At 37.6% G+C, this 20320-nt stretch overlaps 2 protein-coding genes across 2 annotated transcripts in view; one reads left to right on the forward strand and one right to left on the reverse strand.

The window, feature by feature from the left end:
• FBXL13 (F-box and leucine rich repeat protein 13) overlaps nucleotides 1-20320 on the forward strand; it is a 316890-nt gene that overhangs the window by 182709 nt on the left and 113861 nt on the right. The window contains exon 10 of the mRNA XM_037836473.1: nucleotides 5735-5787. Coding sequence (XP_037692401.1) covers nucleotides 5735-5787 — 53 coding nt within the window. The remainder of the gene's footprint in view (nucleotides 1-5734; nucleotides 5788-20320) is intronic.
• Nucleotides 1-20320, reverse strand: part of LRRC17 (leucine rich repeat containing 17) — a 43537-nt gene that overhangs the window by 11599 nt on the left and 11618 nt on the right. Inside the window, exon 3 of the mRNA XM_037836484.1 lies at nucleotides 2701-3606. Coding sequence (XP_037692412.1) covers nucleotides 2701-3472 — 772 coding nt within the window. The 5' untranslated portion in view covers nucleotides 3473-3606. The remainder of the gene's footprint in view (nucleotides 1-2700; nucleotides 3607-20320) is intronic.

Genomic DNA, 20320 nt, shown 5'->3' on the forward strand with positions numbered 1-20320 from the left:
GTCATTTTTTTTGTTTCCTCTTTCTTTTGCCTCTCTACCTTCTGTGACTCTCCCTCCTGCCTTGTGGAAGAAATGTAGATGTTCTTGCTTAGTATGAGCAGAATGTTCAATTAGGATGAACTTAAATGTTTGGAAATGAACAGGGGTGTTGGTAGCAAGATGTGAGAATAACTAACAGCGCCGAATGGTGTGTGAATGAGGTGGAAAGGGGAAGCTCAGAGTCATATATGTCACCAGAAGGAAAGTTGGAGGTCAAAAGATGGAAATGTATAAAACTGAATCCTATGGTGGGGAATGTCCATGATCAACTGTACAAATACTAGAAATCACTTCATGAACCAGAACAAATGTATGACAATACAATTAGAAGTTAATAATAGAGGGGCATATAGGGAAGAACTATATACCTATTACAAACTATATACTACAGTTAGTAGTATTTCAACATTTTTTCATAAACAGTAACAAACGTACTATATCAATACTAGGAGTCAACAACTGAGGGGGGTTGGTTAGGGATAGGGGAGGTTTAGAGTTTCCTTTTCTTTTTTTCTTTTTTCATCTTTCACTTTATTTCTTGTCTGGAGTAATGAAAAGTTTCTAAAAATTGAACAAAAATTAAGTGTGATGGATGCACAGCTGTATAAGGGTACCCAGGGACAAGTGATTATACACTTTGGATCTTTGGATAATTGTATGGTATCTGAACAATCTCAATAAAAATGAAAAAAAAATTAAAAAAAAAAAAAAGAAAAAGAAAGGTATTTGTTAATGCTTTATCTCTTTTAGATTACAGTGGAGTCTACCTGTACAAGTTATCAATTTTGTGTTCATTTAATTTTTCTCAATTAATGGATTTAACTGCACCTACATTTCTATTTTATACCTGATGCAGAAAGTGCAAATTAAATTTAGCTTGAGGGTACTTTTTCTATCCCAAATCTAAGACAGTAGCTTTGTATTAGTTTTCAAATATATATAATTCAAGGTTTTAATCTGAGCATCATTCAGAAAATCCTAGCACATATGTGCTCTTCAATACGAAGCATTAAGTACTCACCCCTAACAATGTCAGGACATGCCACCCCGTCTGGCACAGAGAGACTGCATACTGACTCCTCTGGAATTCTCTAACGCTTCAATGGTTAAGGTTGCTGCTTATTTTAATATGACCAGGTTAATTCTGGAAAATAGCAGGGAGAAGTAGGAAGCTCACAGCCTCTGACTTAGGGGGGCCAAGGTTCAAATTTTAGCTTTGCTGCTTACTTGGGGGCAGGACTGAACCTCCTGGTGCCTCATTTCCCTCATCAGTAAAGGGGGGTACTACTACTTCCTGGAAGTTGAGGATAGCATGTTCTCATTAATTGAAGGAGCACTTCCTTTGAAATTCAGAGAAGCCCAGAACAGCATTTTCCAGGTTACATCCTGTAACTGTTCCACAATGACATCAAATTATACCCTGTTCACAGGGATTTGGAATAAGCAAACTTCTCTGTGTCACACAGCTGTGGTGTGATCCAGTCAGGTTCCACCTTCCAGAGAGAGGGGCAAGGCCCGATCACGACTTTGCATTTAAATGAACAGATTGATTCCTGGTTCAGCTTGCCTGATTCTTGAGAGAAATTGGGGTATGTATGTTCCTCTTAACTTTTCCTTTTTCTTGTCCTCACAAAACAAAACAAAGCAAAGCTTCCCAAAATAAGTGGAAGGTATGATGCTGCTCATATGATGTTAATCTAAAGCCACTCGGCTTTAATTTAATATTACAAATAAATTATTAAGCCATGTCAGAATTGAAACATATAGACATTGTCATATAGTTTGTTGTCCTAGGGAGGTTAGCAGTTACTAGGCCACCCTTTGAGAACATCAGTCTTCAGTAACATGTCAAAAGCATTACTAAAATCTTCCATCTGTTTTCTTATTTCACTAATTTATCCTGGACTTATCCTGGATGTGCAAATCCTGCACAGTCCTAGCACAAGTTTGTGTAAGATGGAAACGCCAGTAATGATTGGCAGGTGATATTCTAGAAAGACTTAGTCTGATAGTTCTTGGGCTAAATAATTTAAATTTTATTCTTTAACTAATTTTTGTTTTCTTTTGGATAATTTGAGGACAATTAAGATATGGGAAGTTAGCTGGTGTTTATTAAAACCTTGGGACTAAATTATAAGAAATTATATGCCATCACTACATCCCACTTGGTGTCCGGCTCTGAGTACTCTCACCTGTCCTGTTCTGCAGATGGTTTTCCTTGAAGTTATCTCCCCCCAGATGCACACCATGTTTGACTTCAATTGGAGTGAGCCCAGTTAATATAGCTAGCATTTTCCCCACAGCATACATACACTTGCACTTGATTTCATACTCATTGGTTTACCTACGTAAGTTAAATTACATTGGATTTAAGATATTGAAGGAATTCCTTACAACCACACTTGAAATGAGCAAATAAGGGCAGGATCCAAATGGGTGCCCCTCCTGAGTACACTTCCATCTCTACTGTCCCTTAGTCACCAACCACATTGAGTCTCGACTTCAGAAATCTTGGAGTAAATTCCATTGTCACTGGGGGAAGATTGCTGGTGGAAGTTACACCAGAAATTCCAAGACATGGTGGAGTGTAGGGAGGGTTATAAGATTCAAAAGAGCACTTTTAATTGTCTATGAAAATGAAAAAGTAAGAAACTTACAAACCTTTTCTTTTGCAGTCCAGCGTTTGTATGGGAAACACGTAATTGTAGCAAAGAGTTGAGTCCACCTCAGGCTTGATGACTGGGGGTCTCCCTGATACTTGGGGCTTGGGGTCTAATTGTTCCTTTTCTCCTTCATTGCATAACTGTTCAGATTTTATCTGCCGCAGTTTTTTATTTTTTAGTTCTTGTGGGCTTTCGCATTTGGCATAGTTTCCCAAATTCCGGTTTCTTGGAATGTGCAGCATTGAGATAAGCGTTTCGATCTCACACGTACAGCGCCAAGGGTTGTCATAAAGACGCAGATAGCTCAGGAGAGGCGTATAAATGAACACCTCTTCCGTCAAGACTTTGATCTGGTTGTGCTGTAGTAAGAGGGTGGTAAGTTTGCTTAAACCAAAGAAAGCCTCGTTTTCAATTTTGGAGATCTCGTTCTGTTGCAGATCCAGGCTTTTCAGCTTTTTAAACTTGGAAAACATATTGTTCTTCAATATGCGGATCTTGTTTCTTGCTAACAGCATGTGCAGCAAATCCTGAGGCCAGCCAGGCAGCACGTAAACTACTTTTCTTTCTTGACAATCTAAGTATTTCTCGTGGAGATAAGTGTACACTTCACAGGGGAGGCCTGGCGCGTAACGTTTGACCGGGTTCGAGGCTCGCCGGCCCCCGCTGGGCCTGCCATGATTTGCTCGGCTTCTCGCACCCCCGGGGGTTGCCTTGCGGAGCTCAGCGGCTTTACAAAAGAAGAGCAGGATTACAATGGTAACCACACGCATCCTGACATCCAGCTGGCCCCAATTACTCGATGTGACAGATGGAACAACAAAAGTATTCCTTTGAAATTCAAGTTTGGGTAATCTTAACTGATGCAGTTAGCGAACAATGAGACCCAGCTGGGTGCGTGGAGTCCCTAGGTTGAAGAGAAAAAGATTATTAAAAGTTAAAGACCATCGCAAGCACTGTTACTGATAATAAAAGCACCGTCTTTTTTAGCAAGAGCATTCCAGTTAGCAAAGATTCATGCAGAACAGTAGTGTAGAGAAAGCTTTGTACCCACTTACTTGCCTCGTGTACTGGGTAAATATTTGGACCCTGAGTTTAAATCAAGACTCTCCTATCTGATGATTGTGTGATCTTGGGCAAGTAATTTAACCTCTTCTTTAGCATCTGCAAAATGGGGCTAAGGATGTGTCATAGTAAATGTGGGGAGGATGAAACTGCCTGGTCCAGGGCACACCACAAATATTAGGGCTCATCATTGTGAAAACTTAAACCTGTAGTTCATCATCACACTGGATTCAAAAAACTAAACAAATTTCTTACAGCCTTGGGATGAGCAAACAAGAGTAGGACTCAAATGGCTATCCTGCTGAGCTTCCTGTTTTCTTTCCTTTACTGTCTCCCAATCACTGACCATGCTGAGTGTGGGCTCCTGAAATTCTGAGTAAACTGAATTCTCCTTGTCCTCTCCTGCAGGTCTTGGCTCGAATATCACCTTTTCCCTAAATAGCCCTATATAAAATCGCTGGCCCTCCCACTTGCCCTTTCTTGTTTTAGTTTTCTCAGTAGCACTTGTCACTATCAAAGTAGTTACTGTACCTCTTTGGTTTACTGTCTTTCTCCCCAACCAGAACATAAGCTCTAAAAAGGCAGGGTTTTTACCAGTTTTGTTTGCTGCTATATCTTCAATACCTGTAGATTGTCTATAAACATGTGTTTACTGTAGGAATTACTCTCAAGTATCTATCTATAGAACATTTATCTCACAAATGTAGTTACTCATATTGTTTTGGGGAACCATTTTTTTCCTTACTGATGACTTCCAAGACCAACACATTTTTAAGAATTGTTTTCATTTTTTAATTCTGAAAATGTATTTCTGGTTTGCATTTATTACTGAGGACATAGTCCACTCCTGGCAAAAGAAGAAATGTTCAAAATGGATTTATAATTAATAACATTTCTGTTGTTATTATCATGCGGCTGTGTCATTAATGAGAAGCAGATTTTTTTTTTTTTATTCACTGTGGCAGTTTGAATGCCAAGATCTCCCCATTGCCTGGAGTTTTTGGCTTCATGGGGTCTCCTCCACCTAGATGCCTTCCCCTTTCTTTGGCTCAATCTCTCCTCCCATTCACTGATTGGTTTGCTCTCCCCTAGATGCTTCTCTCCTGTCTCTGACTTGGAATTCTACTTTCTGTCTGCACAGACTTGGGACACTGCCGTCTAGCTATTGCACACGTCTGTCTCCTCCATTAGAAAGCGGTGGTTCTCAGGGGTGGAGACCAGTTCAAACACAGGCTCTGCACTTGCCCCTAGTCACAGAGCTAATCAGGCACTTGGCCTTTCTGGCCCTCTGCTTCTCTATCTGCAATTTGTTGTATGTAAATTGTAAATCAAACCTAAAAAAAGAGCATAAGCAAATATTAAACTCTAGTTAATGATTATGCATGCTGAAGTATTTAGGGGAAAGCCCAAGTTTGCAATTTAGTCTGCAATGCATAAACAAATAAGATGGATTGAGTGGATCGATGGGTGAATATGTGATAAAGCAAATATGGCAAAATAGAAATTGTAGAATCTAGGTGGTAGACATGGGTATTCATTGTAAAATTCTGTCAACTCTTTTGTATGTTTGAAACTTTTCATAATCAAATATTAGAAGACAACAAAACAAAACAAATGAACAAAAAGGCATGTCATGCACATGCAGAAAACAGGTTGGTTTTCTTCAGGTTCTTTCAAACAAAAGCTCTAAGTATAGACTGTTTTCCCAAAAGTAGTATTTTCTCCTTTCCCTTTCCTCCTACAATCCTCAAAAAATAATAAAAGTGTGTGTGTGTGCATAAATATATATAATTTTAAAGCCAAAAGAAATTCCTTTTCTGAGAAAAGAAACCATATACTTAGAACAAGTTATTTGCCAAGGTTTTTGTTTGCTTTCTAATGAATACATCACATTGAATGTAGAATAGAAAAACTTTAAGTTTAACCATTTATGGTATGTTGTTTACTGATGTGTAACTTGTTTGATTTAGGCCACTGTAGAAATTTGCAGGAGTTGAATATCTCAGACTGCCCAACACTCACAGTAAGTATAAGCTTATTTTACTGTGTTTAGATTTGGCCTTGCTACATTTGAGTGCCAAGATGCAGAAGTTCTACCAAACTACATGCCTGTGTACTCATCTAGGATTAAAAATGTGGAAAAAAGCAAACTGTGGCAAGAACTATCCCATCTTTATATTGCTATTATGAGTCCTGTAGACTAATGGAGCCCCTGGAGAGTGGAAGCTGTTCAGTGATACACAAAAATGAACTATATTTATATTTAAGGCCATGACTGTATGAGGCAGAAAAATTGGTCCCCAGAAGAGACAGCAGGCTTATTTAGTGGGTCTTCATGACTATTAACTGCCATGCCCAAAGAAGATGGAAATGAGCAAATAACCCTAGCCCCCTCCTTCCTGGCTCCTGCCTCCAGTTTTTCCCTTTACCCCCAAACTGTCTTCATATGAACTTGCATATTCTCCAATATTTTCTTTGTAGTTACCATGGGGCTTAAAGTTAACACTCTAAATCTACAGCAATCTCATTCTATTTGATATCAATTTAGCTTCAATAGTATATACAACCTATGTTCCCATACCCCTCTGCTCCTCTACCTTAAAGTAGTTCTTGTTACAAATTACATGTTTATACATTATGAGTCCAGAACCACTGATTTATCATTACATTTAATGCCTTTGCCTTTTAGGTCCTGTAGGAAGTAGAAAATGGAGTTACAAATCAAAAATACAATAGCACTGACATTTATATTGACCCCTGTCATTACCCTCAATGGAGATCTTTATTTGTTCATGTGGCTTCTATCTATTGATTATTGTCCTTTCCTTTCAACCTGCAAAACTCTCTTTAGCATCTCTTGTAGGGCCAATCTAGTGGTGACAAACTCTCTCAGCTTTTGTTTGTCTGGGAATGTCTTAATCTCTCCCTCATTTTTTAAAAAATTCAGTTTTATTGAGATATATTCACATATCCTACAATCATCCACAGTGTACAATCAGTTGTTCGCAGTACCATCACATAGTTGTACTATTCATCACCAAAATCAAGTTTTGATTTTTTATTACTCCAAATAAAACAAAATAATAATAATAATAAAAAATGCAAGTAAAGAAGAACACCCAAAACATCCCATTCCCCATTCCCCCTATTATTCTTTTACTTTTTGTTCCCATTTTTCTACTCATCTGTCCATACACTGGATAAAGGGAGTGTGAGCCACAAGGTTTTCACAATTGCACAGTCACACCATTTAAGCTACATATTTATATAATCATCTTCAAAAATCAAGGCTAAATGTAAAAAAATTAAAAAAACTTAAAAAATCAAGGCTACTAAGTTGCAGTTCAACAGTTTCAGGTATTTCCTTCTACCTACTGCAATACTGTAAAAAGTAAAAAGGGATTTCTGTATAACACATAAGAATAACCTCCAGAATTACCTCTCAACTCTATTTGAAATCTCTCAGCCACTGAAACTTTATTTTGTTTCATTTCTGTTTCCCCTTTTGGTCAAGAAGTCTTTCTCAATCCCATGATGCCGGGTCCAGGTTCATCCTCATCTCCCTCATTTCTGAAATAGAATTTTGCCAAACATAGAATTCTTGGTTGTCGGTTTTTTTGCTTACAGCACTTCATGTCATCCTACTACCTTTTTGCCTCCACGGTTTCCAATGAGGCGTTGGTGCTTAATCTTACTGAGGCTCCCTTGTACATGACATGTTGCTTCTCTCTTGTGGCTTTCAGAATTCTCTCTTGATCTTTAGCATTTGATAGCTTGATTATAATATGCTGCAACATGGGACTATTTGGGTTTATCCTGTTTGAGTTTGTTGAGCATCTTGGATATATATATTCATGTCTTTCATTAAATTTGGGAAGTTCTCAGCCATTATTTGCCCCCCCTTTTCTCGTTCTGCTCCTTCTGGGACTCCCACAATGTGTATATTGGTACACTTGATGGTGTCCTACAAGCTTTCTCAGGCTCTGTTCACTTTTCTTCATTCTTTCCTCCTTTTGCTCCTTGGACTGGATGATATCAATTGTCTTATCTTCATGTTTTCTGATTCTGTCTTCTGCCAGCTCTGATTGACTGTTGAAACCCTCTAGGGAATTTTAAATTTCAGTTACTGTGGTCTTCAACTCTATTTGGTTCCTTTTCATAATTTCCTTCTCTCTATTGATATTCTCTTTGTGCTTACATATCATTTTCCTGGTTTCCTTTAGTTCTTTTCCATGTTTTCCTTTAGCTCTTTGAACATATTTAGGACCATTTTTTAAAAGTCTTTGTTTGGAATGTCTCAGGTTTGGTCCTCCTCATTCATGATTTCTAATACTTTAATTTTTTTCTCTGCATGGGCCATTGCTTCCTGTTTCTTTATATGTTTTGTACTCTTTTCTTGAAACATGGACATTTTAATATTTCATTGTGTTATCACTGGAATTTAGATTCTGAAATGTCTGTTCTTTAAGCTTATATCCAGCTAGTGTTATGACAGAGCTTTCCTTGATTGCCAGGAACTAACAAATTTTTTTTAAAAAAAAGGAATGAGGAGGCAGGACAAGACGGCAGAGTGGTGAGGTGTGGGTTTTAGTTACTCCTCCAGGGCAGTAGGTAGAAAGCCAGGAACTACATGGACCAGACACCACAGAGCAATTTGACTTTGGGCATATTCATACAACACTCACAAATGCGTGGAGCAGCTGAGATCAGCGAAATCTGTAAGTTCTCATGGCCAGGGGACCCGTGTCCCTCCCTGCCAGGCACAGTCCCATGGGAGGAGGGGCCGTTGGGGCTGGGAACAAGGAGGGAGAACTGCAGTGGAGGCTCTGACTGAAAACTCAGGCTGCTGATCCAAACTCTAAACATAGATAGACTGACACCAGACACCGGAGAATCCGGGAGCAGTCAGCCCAGCAGAGAGAGGAGATAGGGCTAGCAAAAACAGTAAAAAACAAAAACAAAAACAAAAACAAAAACAAAAAACACCCCAAAATAAAAACAGAGACTTTTTGGAGTTCCAGTGAACATAAAACAGAGAAGGGCAGGGTTCAAACAGAATCAGGCACGTATGCAAATCCAGAGGGTGAGGACCCTTGTCTGAGAGCTGGTTTCTCTGCTTTCTTAATTGTTCCTTAAGGGCCCTAATCTCCTTGTCTCTTAGCATTTCAATAGCCCATAAAATCTGCAAGGAGGGCCCTTCTTTTTCATTTTCATTTTTTTTTTAAATATTTTTCTCTTTTTCTAAAATAATTACTCTAAGGAGCCTGTTACAGAAAGCCTCAAAGACTTGCAATTTGGGCCCAGACAAGAGCAGAGCTAAGATAGCTCTAAGGGACAAAGCAAGAACTCTAGTGGCTGAGAAAATTCACTAAACACCATAACTTCCCAAGAAAACAGGGGCATCCCCTTACAGCCATCTTCACAGCAGGCTGGGAATGCTCCTGCCCAGCACCAGCGCCACAGCCCAGAGCTGCCCCAAACAACCCAGTGTGACGGGAAGTGTTTCCAACAACAGACCACAATACCTGGCATGGACAATAGCCTTTCACCCACCTGCAGCTAATTGTCCCAAAGCTGGGAGGGCGGAGCTGTGTGAAAAGGGGGAAATTAACATGCCCCATTAGCCATCCTTTCAGCAGGCTGGGAATGCCCCAACATGGCCCTGCGGCCCAGAAATTCTCTTGGGGGATGGCGCTCACCTGTGACGTAACACAGTGTTCCCTCAGCAGAGGCCCAAGGAGGGCACAGCTTGGAATAAGGACCCACTCACAAGTCCCAGGAACCATATGCCAATACCAAGGACTTGGAGGTCAGCGGCAGAGATAAACTGTGGTGGGACTGAACTGAAGGATTAGACTATTGCAACAGCTTTAAATCTCCAGGAACACCTGGGAGATTTGATTATTAAAGACTCCCTACCCCCCTAACCACTCAGACACACGCCACACATTCAGGGTGGGCAGCACAAACTACACATGCAAACTTGGTGCACCAATTGGACCCCACAAGACTCAGACCCCCACTTGCCACAAAGACAAAGTTGGGGAGAACTGGCTTGAGGGGAATAGGTGGCTCACAGATGCCACAGATTAGTTAGAGAAAGTGTATGCCACTGTAGATCTGACAAATTAGAGATAAATGTTTGAATCAGTCTACATAACCTAAAAGAACCCTATCAAGTTAAGCAAATGCAAGAGGCCAAAAACAACAGAACATTTTAAAGCATATGAAAAAAACCAGACGATATGGATAACCCAAACCCAAACACCCAAATCAAAAGATCAGAGGAGACACAGTACTTGGAGCAATTAATCAAGGAACTAAAGACAAACAATGAGAGCATGGCATAGTATGTAAAGGACGTGAAAAAGACCCTAGAAGAGCATAAAGAAGAAATTGCAAGAGTAATTTAAAAAATAGATGATCTTATGGAAATAAAAGAAACTGTTGACCAAATTAAAAAGATTCTGGATACCTATAATACAAGACTAGAGGAAGCTGAACAGCAAATCAGTGACCTAGAGGACAACAGAGTGGAAAAATGAAAGAAAAAAAGAAAGAATGGGGGAAAAAAAACCGAAATGGACCTCAGGGATATGATAGGTAATATAAAATATCCAAATATGAGTCATTGGTGTTCCAGAAGGGGAAGAGAAGGGTAAAGGTCTAGGAGGAGTTTTCAAAGAAATTCTTGGGGAAAACTCCCCAAATTGTCTAAACACCATAAATACACAAATCATAAATGCCCACCAAACTCCAAACAGAAAAAATTCAAATAAACCCACTCTGAGACATATTCTGATTAGATTGTCAAATACTGAAGAGAAGGAGCAAGTTCTGAAAGCAGCAAGAGAAAAGCAATTCACCACATACAAAGGAAACAACATAAGACTAAGTAGTGACTACTCAGTGGCCACCATGGAGGAGAGAAGGCAGTGGCATGACATATTTAAAATTCTGAGAGAGAAAAATTGCCAACCAAGAATTCTTTATCCAGCAAAGTTCTCCTTCAAATTTGAGGGAGAGCTTAAATTTTTCACAGACAACCAAATGCTGAGAGAATTTGCTAACAAGAGACCTGCCCTACTTGAGATACTAAAGGGAGTCCTACTGACAGAGAAACAAAGAAAGGAGAGAGAGACATGGAGAAAGGTTCAGCACTAAAGAGATTCAGTATGGGTACATTAAAGAACATTAAGAGAGAGAGGGAAAATACATATCTGACAAACATAAACCAAAGGATAGGATGGCTGATTCAAGAAATGCCTTCACAGTAATAATGTTGAATATAAATGGATTAAATTCCCCAATTAAAAGATATAGATTGGCAGAATGGATCAAAAAATGTGAACCATCAATATATTGCTTACAAGAGACTCATCTTAGACACAGGGACACAAAGAAATTGAAAGTGAAAGGATGGAATAAAATATTTCTTGCAAGTTACAGTCAAAAGAAAGCAGAAGTAGCAATATTAATCTCAGATAAAATAGACTTTAAATGCAAGGATGTTATGAAAGACAAAGAAGGCCACTAAATACTAATAAAAGGGGCAATTCAACAAGAAGAAATAACAATAATAAATGTTTATGCACCCAATCAAGGTGCCAAACAATATGTGAAAAAACACTGGCAGAAATAAAGGAAGCAACTGATGTTTCCACAATAATTGTGGGAGACTTCAACACATCACTCTCTCCTATAGGTAGATCAACCAGATAGAAGACCATTAAGGAAACTGAAAACCTAAACAATCTGATAAATGAATTGGATTTGTCAGACATATATAGAACATTACAACCCCTATCACTAGGATACACATTCTTCTCCAGTGCTCAGGAAACTTTCTCCAGAATAGATCACATGCTGGGACATAAAACAAGCCTCAATAAATTAAAAAAAAATGAAATTATTCAAAGCACATTCTCTGACCACAATGGAATACACTTAGAAGTCAGTAACCCTCAGAGGATATCTTGCATATATAAAGAAATCCTACAACTCAATGACAATAGTACAGACAGCCCAATTATAAAATGGGCAAAAGATATGAAAAGACAGTTCTCTGAAGAGGAAATACAAATGGCCAAGAAACACATGAAAAAATGTTCAGTTTCACTAGCTGTTAGAGAGATGCAAATTAAGACCACAATGATATGCCATCTCACACCAGTTAGAATGGCTGCCATTAAATAAACAGGAAACTACAAATGCTGGAGAGGATGTGGAGAAATTGGAACTCTTATTCATTGTTGGTGGGACTGTATAATGGTTAAGCCACTCCGAAAGTCAGTCTGGCAGTTCCCTAGAAAAGTAGATATAGAGTTACCCTTTGATCCAGCAATTGCACTTCTCAGTATATACCCGGAAGATCTGAAAGCAGTGACATGAACAGATATCTGCACACTAATGTTCATAGCAGCAATATTCATAATTGCCAAGAGACAGAAACAACTCAAATGTCCTTCAACAGATGAGTGGATAAATAAAATGTGGTATATACACACAATGGAATACCACGTGGCAGTAAGAAGGAACGATGTCGTGAAACATATGACAACATGGATGAACCTTGAAGACATAATGCTGAATGAAATAAGCCAGGCACAAAAAGAAATATTATATGCTACCACTAATGTGAACATTGAAAATGTAAAATAAATGGTTTACAATGTAGAATGTAGGGGAACTAATGACAGAGAGCAATTAATGAAGGGGGAACGATAACCCAATAAGAACAGATAAGCTATAGTGTGTAAATTTAATGTTCTGGGAATGCCCAGGAATGACTCTGTTCTGTTAATTTCTGATGGGTGTGGTAGGAACAAGTTTACAGCAATGTTGCTATATTAGGTTATTTTCTTGGAGTAGAGTAGGAACATGTTGGAAGTAAAGTAGTTATTTTAGGTTAGTTGTCTTTTTCTTACTCCCTTCTTATGATTTGTTTGAAATGTTATTTAATTGTATGTTTTAAAAAAATTTTTCTTGGTATAGTTAATTAAAAAAAAAAAAGAGTTAATTAAAAAAAAAAAAGAATGAGAAAAATAAGAGCCCCCCTGAGGAGCTGGTGGAGAACGCAGGGGTGTTGGGCTTCCCCACCTTGATGGTTGCTGATGTGCTCACATACATAGGGGACTGGTGGTTTGATGGGTTGAGCCCTCTACCACAGGACTTGCCCTTGGGAAGACTGTTGCTGCAAAGGAGAGGCTAGGCATGCTTATAATTGTGCCTAGGAGCCTCCCTTGGGAAGACTGTTGCTGCAAAGGAGAGGCTAAGCATGCTTATAATTATGCCTAGGAGCCTCCTCCTGAATGCCTTTTTGTTGCTCAGATGTGGCCCTCTCTCTTGAGAGAGGGCCACATCTGAGCAACAAATCACTGTCCAACCCCCTATGTGGGCTCTGACACCCAGGGGAGTACATCTCCCTGGCAACATGGAATATGACTCCCAGGGAGGAATATAGACCTGACTTCATGGGATGGAGAACATCTTCTTTACCAAAAGGGGGATGTGAAAGGAAATGAAATAAGTTTCAGTGGCTGAGAGATTCCAAAAGGAGCCGAGAGGTCACTCTGGTGGGCACTCTTACGCACAATATAGACAACCCCTTCTAGGTTCTAGTGAATTGGAGTAGCTAGCAGTAAATACCTGAAACTATCAAACTACACCCCAGAACCTATGAATCTTGAAGACGACTGTATAGAAATGTAGCTTATGAAGGGTGACAATGTGATTGGGAAAGCCATATGGACCACACTCCCCTTTGTCTAGATTATGGATGGATGAGTAGAAAAATGGTGAAAAAAAAAAAAAAGGCACCCAGTGTTCTTTTTTACTTTAATTGTTCTTTTTCACTTTAATTTTTATTCTTATTATTTTTTTGTGTGTGGTAATAAAAATGTTCAAAAATTAATTTTGGTGGTGAATGCACAACTATATAATGGTGCTGTGAACAACTGAATGTATGCTTTGTTTTGTATGACTGCATGGTATGTGAATATAGCTCAATAAACTTCAATTAAAAGAAAAAAAGAAAGAAGGAGAGAAAGAAAACACCTTTCCCAGTAAAGCAGTTCCATGAGCTTTCTTCCACACAGAGGGCAAGTTCTGGGATGGCGAGTCCCTGAGGCCACCACTGGACAGACTGGGCCAGACAAACATGCTCCCAGGATGTGCCTGAGGGTTACTTTGCTTTCTCTGGAACTGGGATCAGGTATCAACACTGGGAGTACACGCTGACTCCACAAGGAGCTGGCAAGGGGTAGGGCAGGGCCATCCAGAGCACCATGAGATTCTACTGCTTTTAAGTAGCCTTTTTTCTTGATTTAGTGTTCATTCTATTACTGCAGTCCTTTAACTGTTTTCTGGAGCTTTGAGAAAGAAGTTTCTTCCAGCACTTGCTGGTTGTTCAGAGCTTCTGTGGGGGGACAGAGCCCTGTAGCATCTTACTCCGCCATTCATTTTTTAACAGAATTAATTTATTCCTCTCCTGAGCTATATCAGTGGACAATACCGCAACCATTATACATTTTACTCTCTATTTTAAACTATGTTTACATTTGTATCTCCCCTTCTAGACTGACAGCTCTTTGAAAATCTCCCTTTAGCAAATTTTTACCATGAAATCCATCCTCCCATTTCCGCAGTAAAACATCTTTTCAAAAGATGGAAGACATTACATAAATAAATAAATATGTGTACATGAAAAATATTAAGCCCCTCAGAACTCTGCCACTCTTTTCCCCAATACACAAATTAAGCATTTAAATTGTTTGATTCCTGCCTACCAGAACATAGAGAATTGCTCTAGACTGTGTAAGCTAAGCATCTTCTGGGTAGCTTATACTTCAACCTAAATTAGCTGCTTCTTTATGTTCAAAAGTGTTCTCTAGGGTGAGTCAAAAGAAATGGAGAAATAGATAAACATGTCAAAAACCACATCAGAGAGAAAACATTCTAGTTTATCTTCCATGTTACAATTTTCCCCACTGGCAAAATGAAAATAGGCTCCCTTATTAAAAAAGATTTAAAATGTTAGCTACCACATTCTCCAGATGTCTACCTGTGGTTAGAATGAAGTCATTTGTCAAATATATCATTCTTTCTGTGGAGTTCTTTAATACCCACTATGTTATCTTTACAGTGCTAGTGTTATAGAGAATTTAAAAACAAACCAAGTTCCTGCCCTCAAGGAGCTTCATTTCTGTACTTGAGTAAAAGACCATATTCTTTAAATTGCGTTTTAGTAGGAAAGTCAAAACAATGACATCTGAATTTAATTTGGGAACAAAGTATTTTCCAACTTTGGAGTCTTAATAATATATAGGGCTGTTAATCTTATCCAGCTACATTTTACTATTGTTTTTCTCTTTGAGACATAGACCAGGAGACAGGCTTACATTTAAGGAAGTGGGTAACATTCATTCAAAAAGCTTTGATTCTTAAAAATCTTGTCTTATGAAATATATTACATTCGGAAGGATTGAAGTACATTGTGGCCAAATTTATATACCATGCTGTAGTGTAGGCACTCAAGCAGGATTTGCAGTAATGTGCTTATTATGTGCTGAGGATAGAATTTTGAGTTCCTTTAACTACTGAGAATGTGACTGGTCTGAACTTGTTTGGATGCCCAACCTCCTCCGTGATAGGAAAATGCAGAGAATGGTTTGCCTCCCTATCTCAAAGGGAATGTCAGATTCTTCTATGGTACATAGAGCATACTCCATCTTCCTCTTGCTGACTGCTACATTTTCATCTTCTCTGTGGTTGCCTTTCTCATGGCATATAAACCAGCTTTCTCTCCTCTCCTTGCCCCTTTTATTTGCATTTTTGCCAGGTCTTTCAATGAGTATACAATCACCATGCTACTCGATTGGCACACTGAACATTTTTGATGATAAATTTAAAAGAAATATCTATATAATGATTCACTAATCATAATCATTTGTTAAATTCTAACTTCTCAGTTACAACTCCTCCCTCTTGTTTTCCTGTTCTCTCAATCATGCGGGATATCTGGGCAATGAGAGTTCTAACTTCTTTGTGTTGAAAAGAGGCATTGACATTATTGGATAGAGGAATGAAAAGGTTGTTATTCTTGGAAAGATTGTTACCTCTGGGTTTCAGGGCTTAACTGGCATAGGAACAATCTAGAGGCTTAAAGTCTCTGAAAAATAATAAGTAAAACTTTTATAGAGTCTTATGGAGCCTGGGGTATTCTTTAGGGTTTTCAGGAACACTGTTGCTTGGGACTTGGCACACTGGTGCAGTTTGCACTATCTGGCTGAAATTTGCATAAGAGTAATCTCCAGAATGACCTCTTGACTCTATTTGAAATCTCTTAGCCACTAAATCTGTTTTGTTTTATTTCTTTTCTCCCTTTTGGTAAAATAAGCATTGCCAATCCCATGATTCCAGGGCAGGGCTCATCCCTGGGAGTCATGTCCCACATTGCCAGGGAGACTTAACACCTCTGGAAGTCATTTCCTACATAGTGGGAAATGTAGTGAGTTTATTTGCAGAGTTTAGTCTTTCTTAGAGAGAGACCACCTCTGAGCAACAAAAGAGGTTTTCAGGGGATAAATCTTAGGCATTAATTATAATTAGACTTAGCTTCACCATTATAGAAATCAGTTTTATAAGGGCAAGCTTCAAGATAGAGGACTTAGCTTCATAAATTGGGAGCCCCTGTTGTTTGTGAGAATAGCAGAAATTCCCTAGATTGGGAAATTTAATAGTTCCATGCTTTCTTCCTTCAGTCTCACAAGGGACTTTACAAATACTTTTTCATTTCCTGCCCAAAATACTCTGAAATGCAACCGGGTATTACATTAACTTGCACTGAATACCAATATCTCATTCCGTATTCTAGGTTCCATGTCAAATAAAGCTGAATTTGGTTGTTTAAATAAACTGGACTGGTTAAATCACCTAGTATGCTATATAAAATTTAAATTTGGGGCAAAATAAATCTCTCTTCCTTTGGTCTCACATAGAAATTAAAGTTTTAAAATACACGCAATATAATCTTTTACCGTGTATTCTGATTTACTTTAGTCCTAACCAGATCAGCTTCATTTATATCCTTAATTGCAGCCTGATCTTTTTTTCAGCTGTTTTAACAGTTGCTGTGTGGAATGATATTGCTCCGTTAGTACTTCTAGAACTGGAGAACTTTGAGTGTGAATGTCAGGTGTCACAAAATTACTCAAAGTTCCTGGGAGCTACCAGGTTGTACACAAGGAGCAAAGCATCTCAGAATTTAGAAATAACATTTTAAGCTCTGAAATAGATGTGACTGCTGTAAGAGTGTACAATCTAGGCCCTAATTTTCTTATAAACATTTTCTAAATGAAGCTATTTTGAGAAATACAAACATTTGACAGTTGGCTTATATTGGGGTCATCATCCACAAACCATAGCAGAAATTTTGTCTTGGCTCACCTTTACACATTTAGCAGGGTTATTTTAATTAACAGATGCAACATAATTTGTATACTTGCCTTGCTTCTCTTTTAAAGTCCCTTTTTGTTGAAGATGAAGTTCTGACTTACAGCTGATCACATTTACTTTTAGAGAAGCATTAGAGAAAGTAGTGTAACTTTTAGAGAAGCATTAGAGAAAAGGTAATATAACTAACAAGGAAATTTGGTCATTTCCATGATCTGTAGCATTCTTCTAAGAATAACTAAAACCATGACTAACAACATCATACTGTTGTTTAACATCATGCAGATCAGTACCAGGATACAACATGGACAGTGAGAACATTGTCTAGTCTTTAAGAATTTTATACAATCTCTAAATATATGAATAAGATTTCACCCATACAAATTTAATTAACAGAAGGATAGAAAATCCCTTTTAAGTATTGTAACATTTCCCAAACTCTTCCTATGTAAATATTAAACTATTTTAGCACCTCACTTTTACAAAGTGAAAGAGCAAATCCTTTGCAACTGTTTTCCTTTAAAAGTGAGAAGACTTGTTTTCTGAAATAAAAGAAGATAAAGTCAACATGAACATCAGCAAGGATATTATTCCAAAATGATATAGAATCTTTGTCTTCTAGACAGAATAATCAGATGGTTAAGAAAAACATTTTATAAACTTTCATTAAGAGCAGACCACAATATGCAGTATTTTTTTTAATATGCAGTATTTTAACAGAGAGAAAACTAAACTTCAGTTTTGTGTGAATACACAGTTTGACATAAAAGCTCTTTAAAAAATATTATGAACAGGCCTATCAAATTTTTGGTCAGCATTGACTATGGCAGACAGAACTGACTGTCACAAACCTTCTACAACTTGCCATATCCACTCATGTCTTGTCTTACATATTAAAACTAGCCATTTTACTTTAGGACAAAACCATATTCCCTTAGACAGTCTTATCAATTTTAGTCAGCACTGACTACAATTAACAAAATTCACTTTTGCAAACCTTCTACACCTTTCCATATTTACCCAGGATTTGTCCTATACATTCTCGAGGCTAAAACTATGTATCTTTCTTTAACAAAGCACATCTTGTATATTTTACATATCCACATACTCTAAGTTACCAAAAAGATCTTTGATACTGTCTTTAAACATCCTAAATAACATAATTATTTTAAAAATAAAGTTTGTCAAAAAAAAAAAAACTTAATTTCATTAAACACAAACTTACATTTTTATTTATTTATTTATTTATTTATTTATTTATTTATTTACCATCTTAAAGATCTGGTAGCTATAATGCTAGCTCATTTTATCGGTAAACATGTATAAGTTTAGGGAGAATATATCTAAGAATAAAATTGTATTTGGTTCAAAAGTCATCAAAAAAACAGGAATAGGACTAGACTTTGTCACTGCAGTTTTTTTTCAGCTGTATTTACTTTTTTATTCCTTCTATTGGAAGTTTAAAAAAACTCTTTGTTTTCATAATATCTTAAAATTATGAATAACCTCAAAAGCATATTGACTGTCAAAGCTCTGAAAATATACTACAATTGTTTAATTTGTCCTGAGCATAAATCCAGGAAAACTTTTCCATAGATCTCAAGGACATTTTCCTTTTCTTACTGAAATTTGGCAATTAGATCTTATTTGGTAATTAGATCTCTATCCCAAAGCTATTTATGTTTTAATAATGATTTATTACAGTTATCATTGCAAAGGTATCATTAGAAAAAAATAATTTTAAATTGGGGAATTTTCTCCAAACAACCATGGCCTATTCTTAACCATTTCTTCTTTATCTACTATTTCTAATCTCCAGGCCCAATAGAAAAAACTCTAAACCAAGCCCATACCTCTCCTAATTTTCTGCACCCAACTCTTACCCCATAGCTGTTTCGTTCATATTTGGCCAAGGTTTAAGAGGAGGTGGGGCAGGGATAGGTGAGATGGAAAGAATGAAGCCTGGTCAGTTGAATTTGTTTTTACAAGTTTTAAATGAGGGTGGTGGGATTTATGACCCCCATGGTAGTCTTAGTATTGATGAGACTTCCTTTTTAATTGTTTCCAATTATTAGATCTATTTCACTTAAACCTGTGACCTGGACAATTGGAAAGTGTTTGCTGTTTCTGAGGCAGCTCTCTGTTGCTTTCAGGAAATTTCAGGCAGAGGTTTCTTTCCAATATCCAGGTTTGTTTACAATAATTAGAAGTACTAAGGCCTTGAACCCTGGTGCCTAGAGGGCTTCCCCCCACCCCACACCATTTTCTCTGGGACTCCAGGAGTACTAATTTATATAGAGAGAGCTTATATATAAGCATATATATAGTAACATATGAGCACTTATTTATTTTTAAGCAATTCAAATAGAGTTCTTCAAGAATTTTTTCTTAATTTTCTATTACCATATGGAGGTATGAAAATATACATTGAATAAGCAGACAGACACAAATAGAAAACTAGTCACCCAAAGAAATAGAAACACAGAAATATGCTTTTGAGAGAGACAAATAAAAGATTGAATATACATCATCTTATCCCATTTCTGCTCTCTTTTGCAGGATAACTCTAACCTATGTCCTTTTCTATAGGGCTATTTTCAGGCCATTTCTTTCCTGATTCTAAATCATATTGACGCTAGACTGCATTAATAAATAAAGTATTTTTTTCCATAAGCTCATAACAAAATCTTTCTAACTTTTCAAAATATGGCCAAAGGGATTCTGCAATGCTATTAGAATTAGAATTTCCCATTTTAAAGAATTTCAGTAATCATAACCAGTTAGGAACACTTGAACAATATAAATACAGTAACACACCAATGAACAATTTATAAGACACCCAACCCTATGTACTTAATAACACACCAATTAATAATTAAATAGACATTAAATATATGTTTGTTACATACAAATTAATTGCTGGATTATTTTTATAGAAAACAGAAAAAAGAAAAGGTGTAGAGGGCAAAGCAAGGGGGATTGTTCTGGAAGCAGGACCCAGGTCTTAAAACCCAGGCCCAGGGGACTCGAACCTCCGTATTAACTTCCTGATCTACTTTTACCTTGATGACCTACTCACCCAGTCAGATGTCTGGACCTGGAAC

The sequence above is a fragment of the Choloepus didactylus genome, chromosome 5 (assembly GCF_015220235.1).
Source record: "Choloepus didactylus isolate mChoDid1 chromosome 5, mChoDid1.pri, whole genome shotgun sequence".
NCBI classification, from domain to species: domain Eukaryota; kingdom Metazoa; phylum Chordata; class Mammalia; order Pilosa; family Megalonychidae; genus Choloepus; species Choloepus didactylus.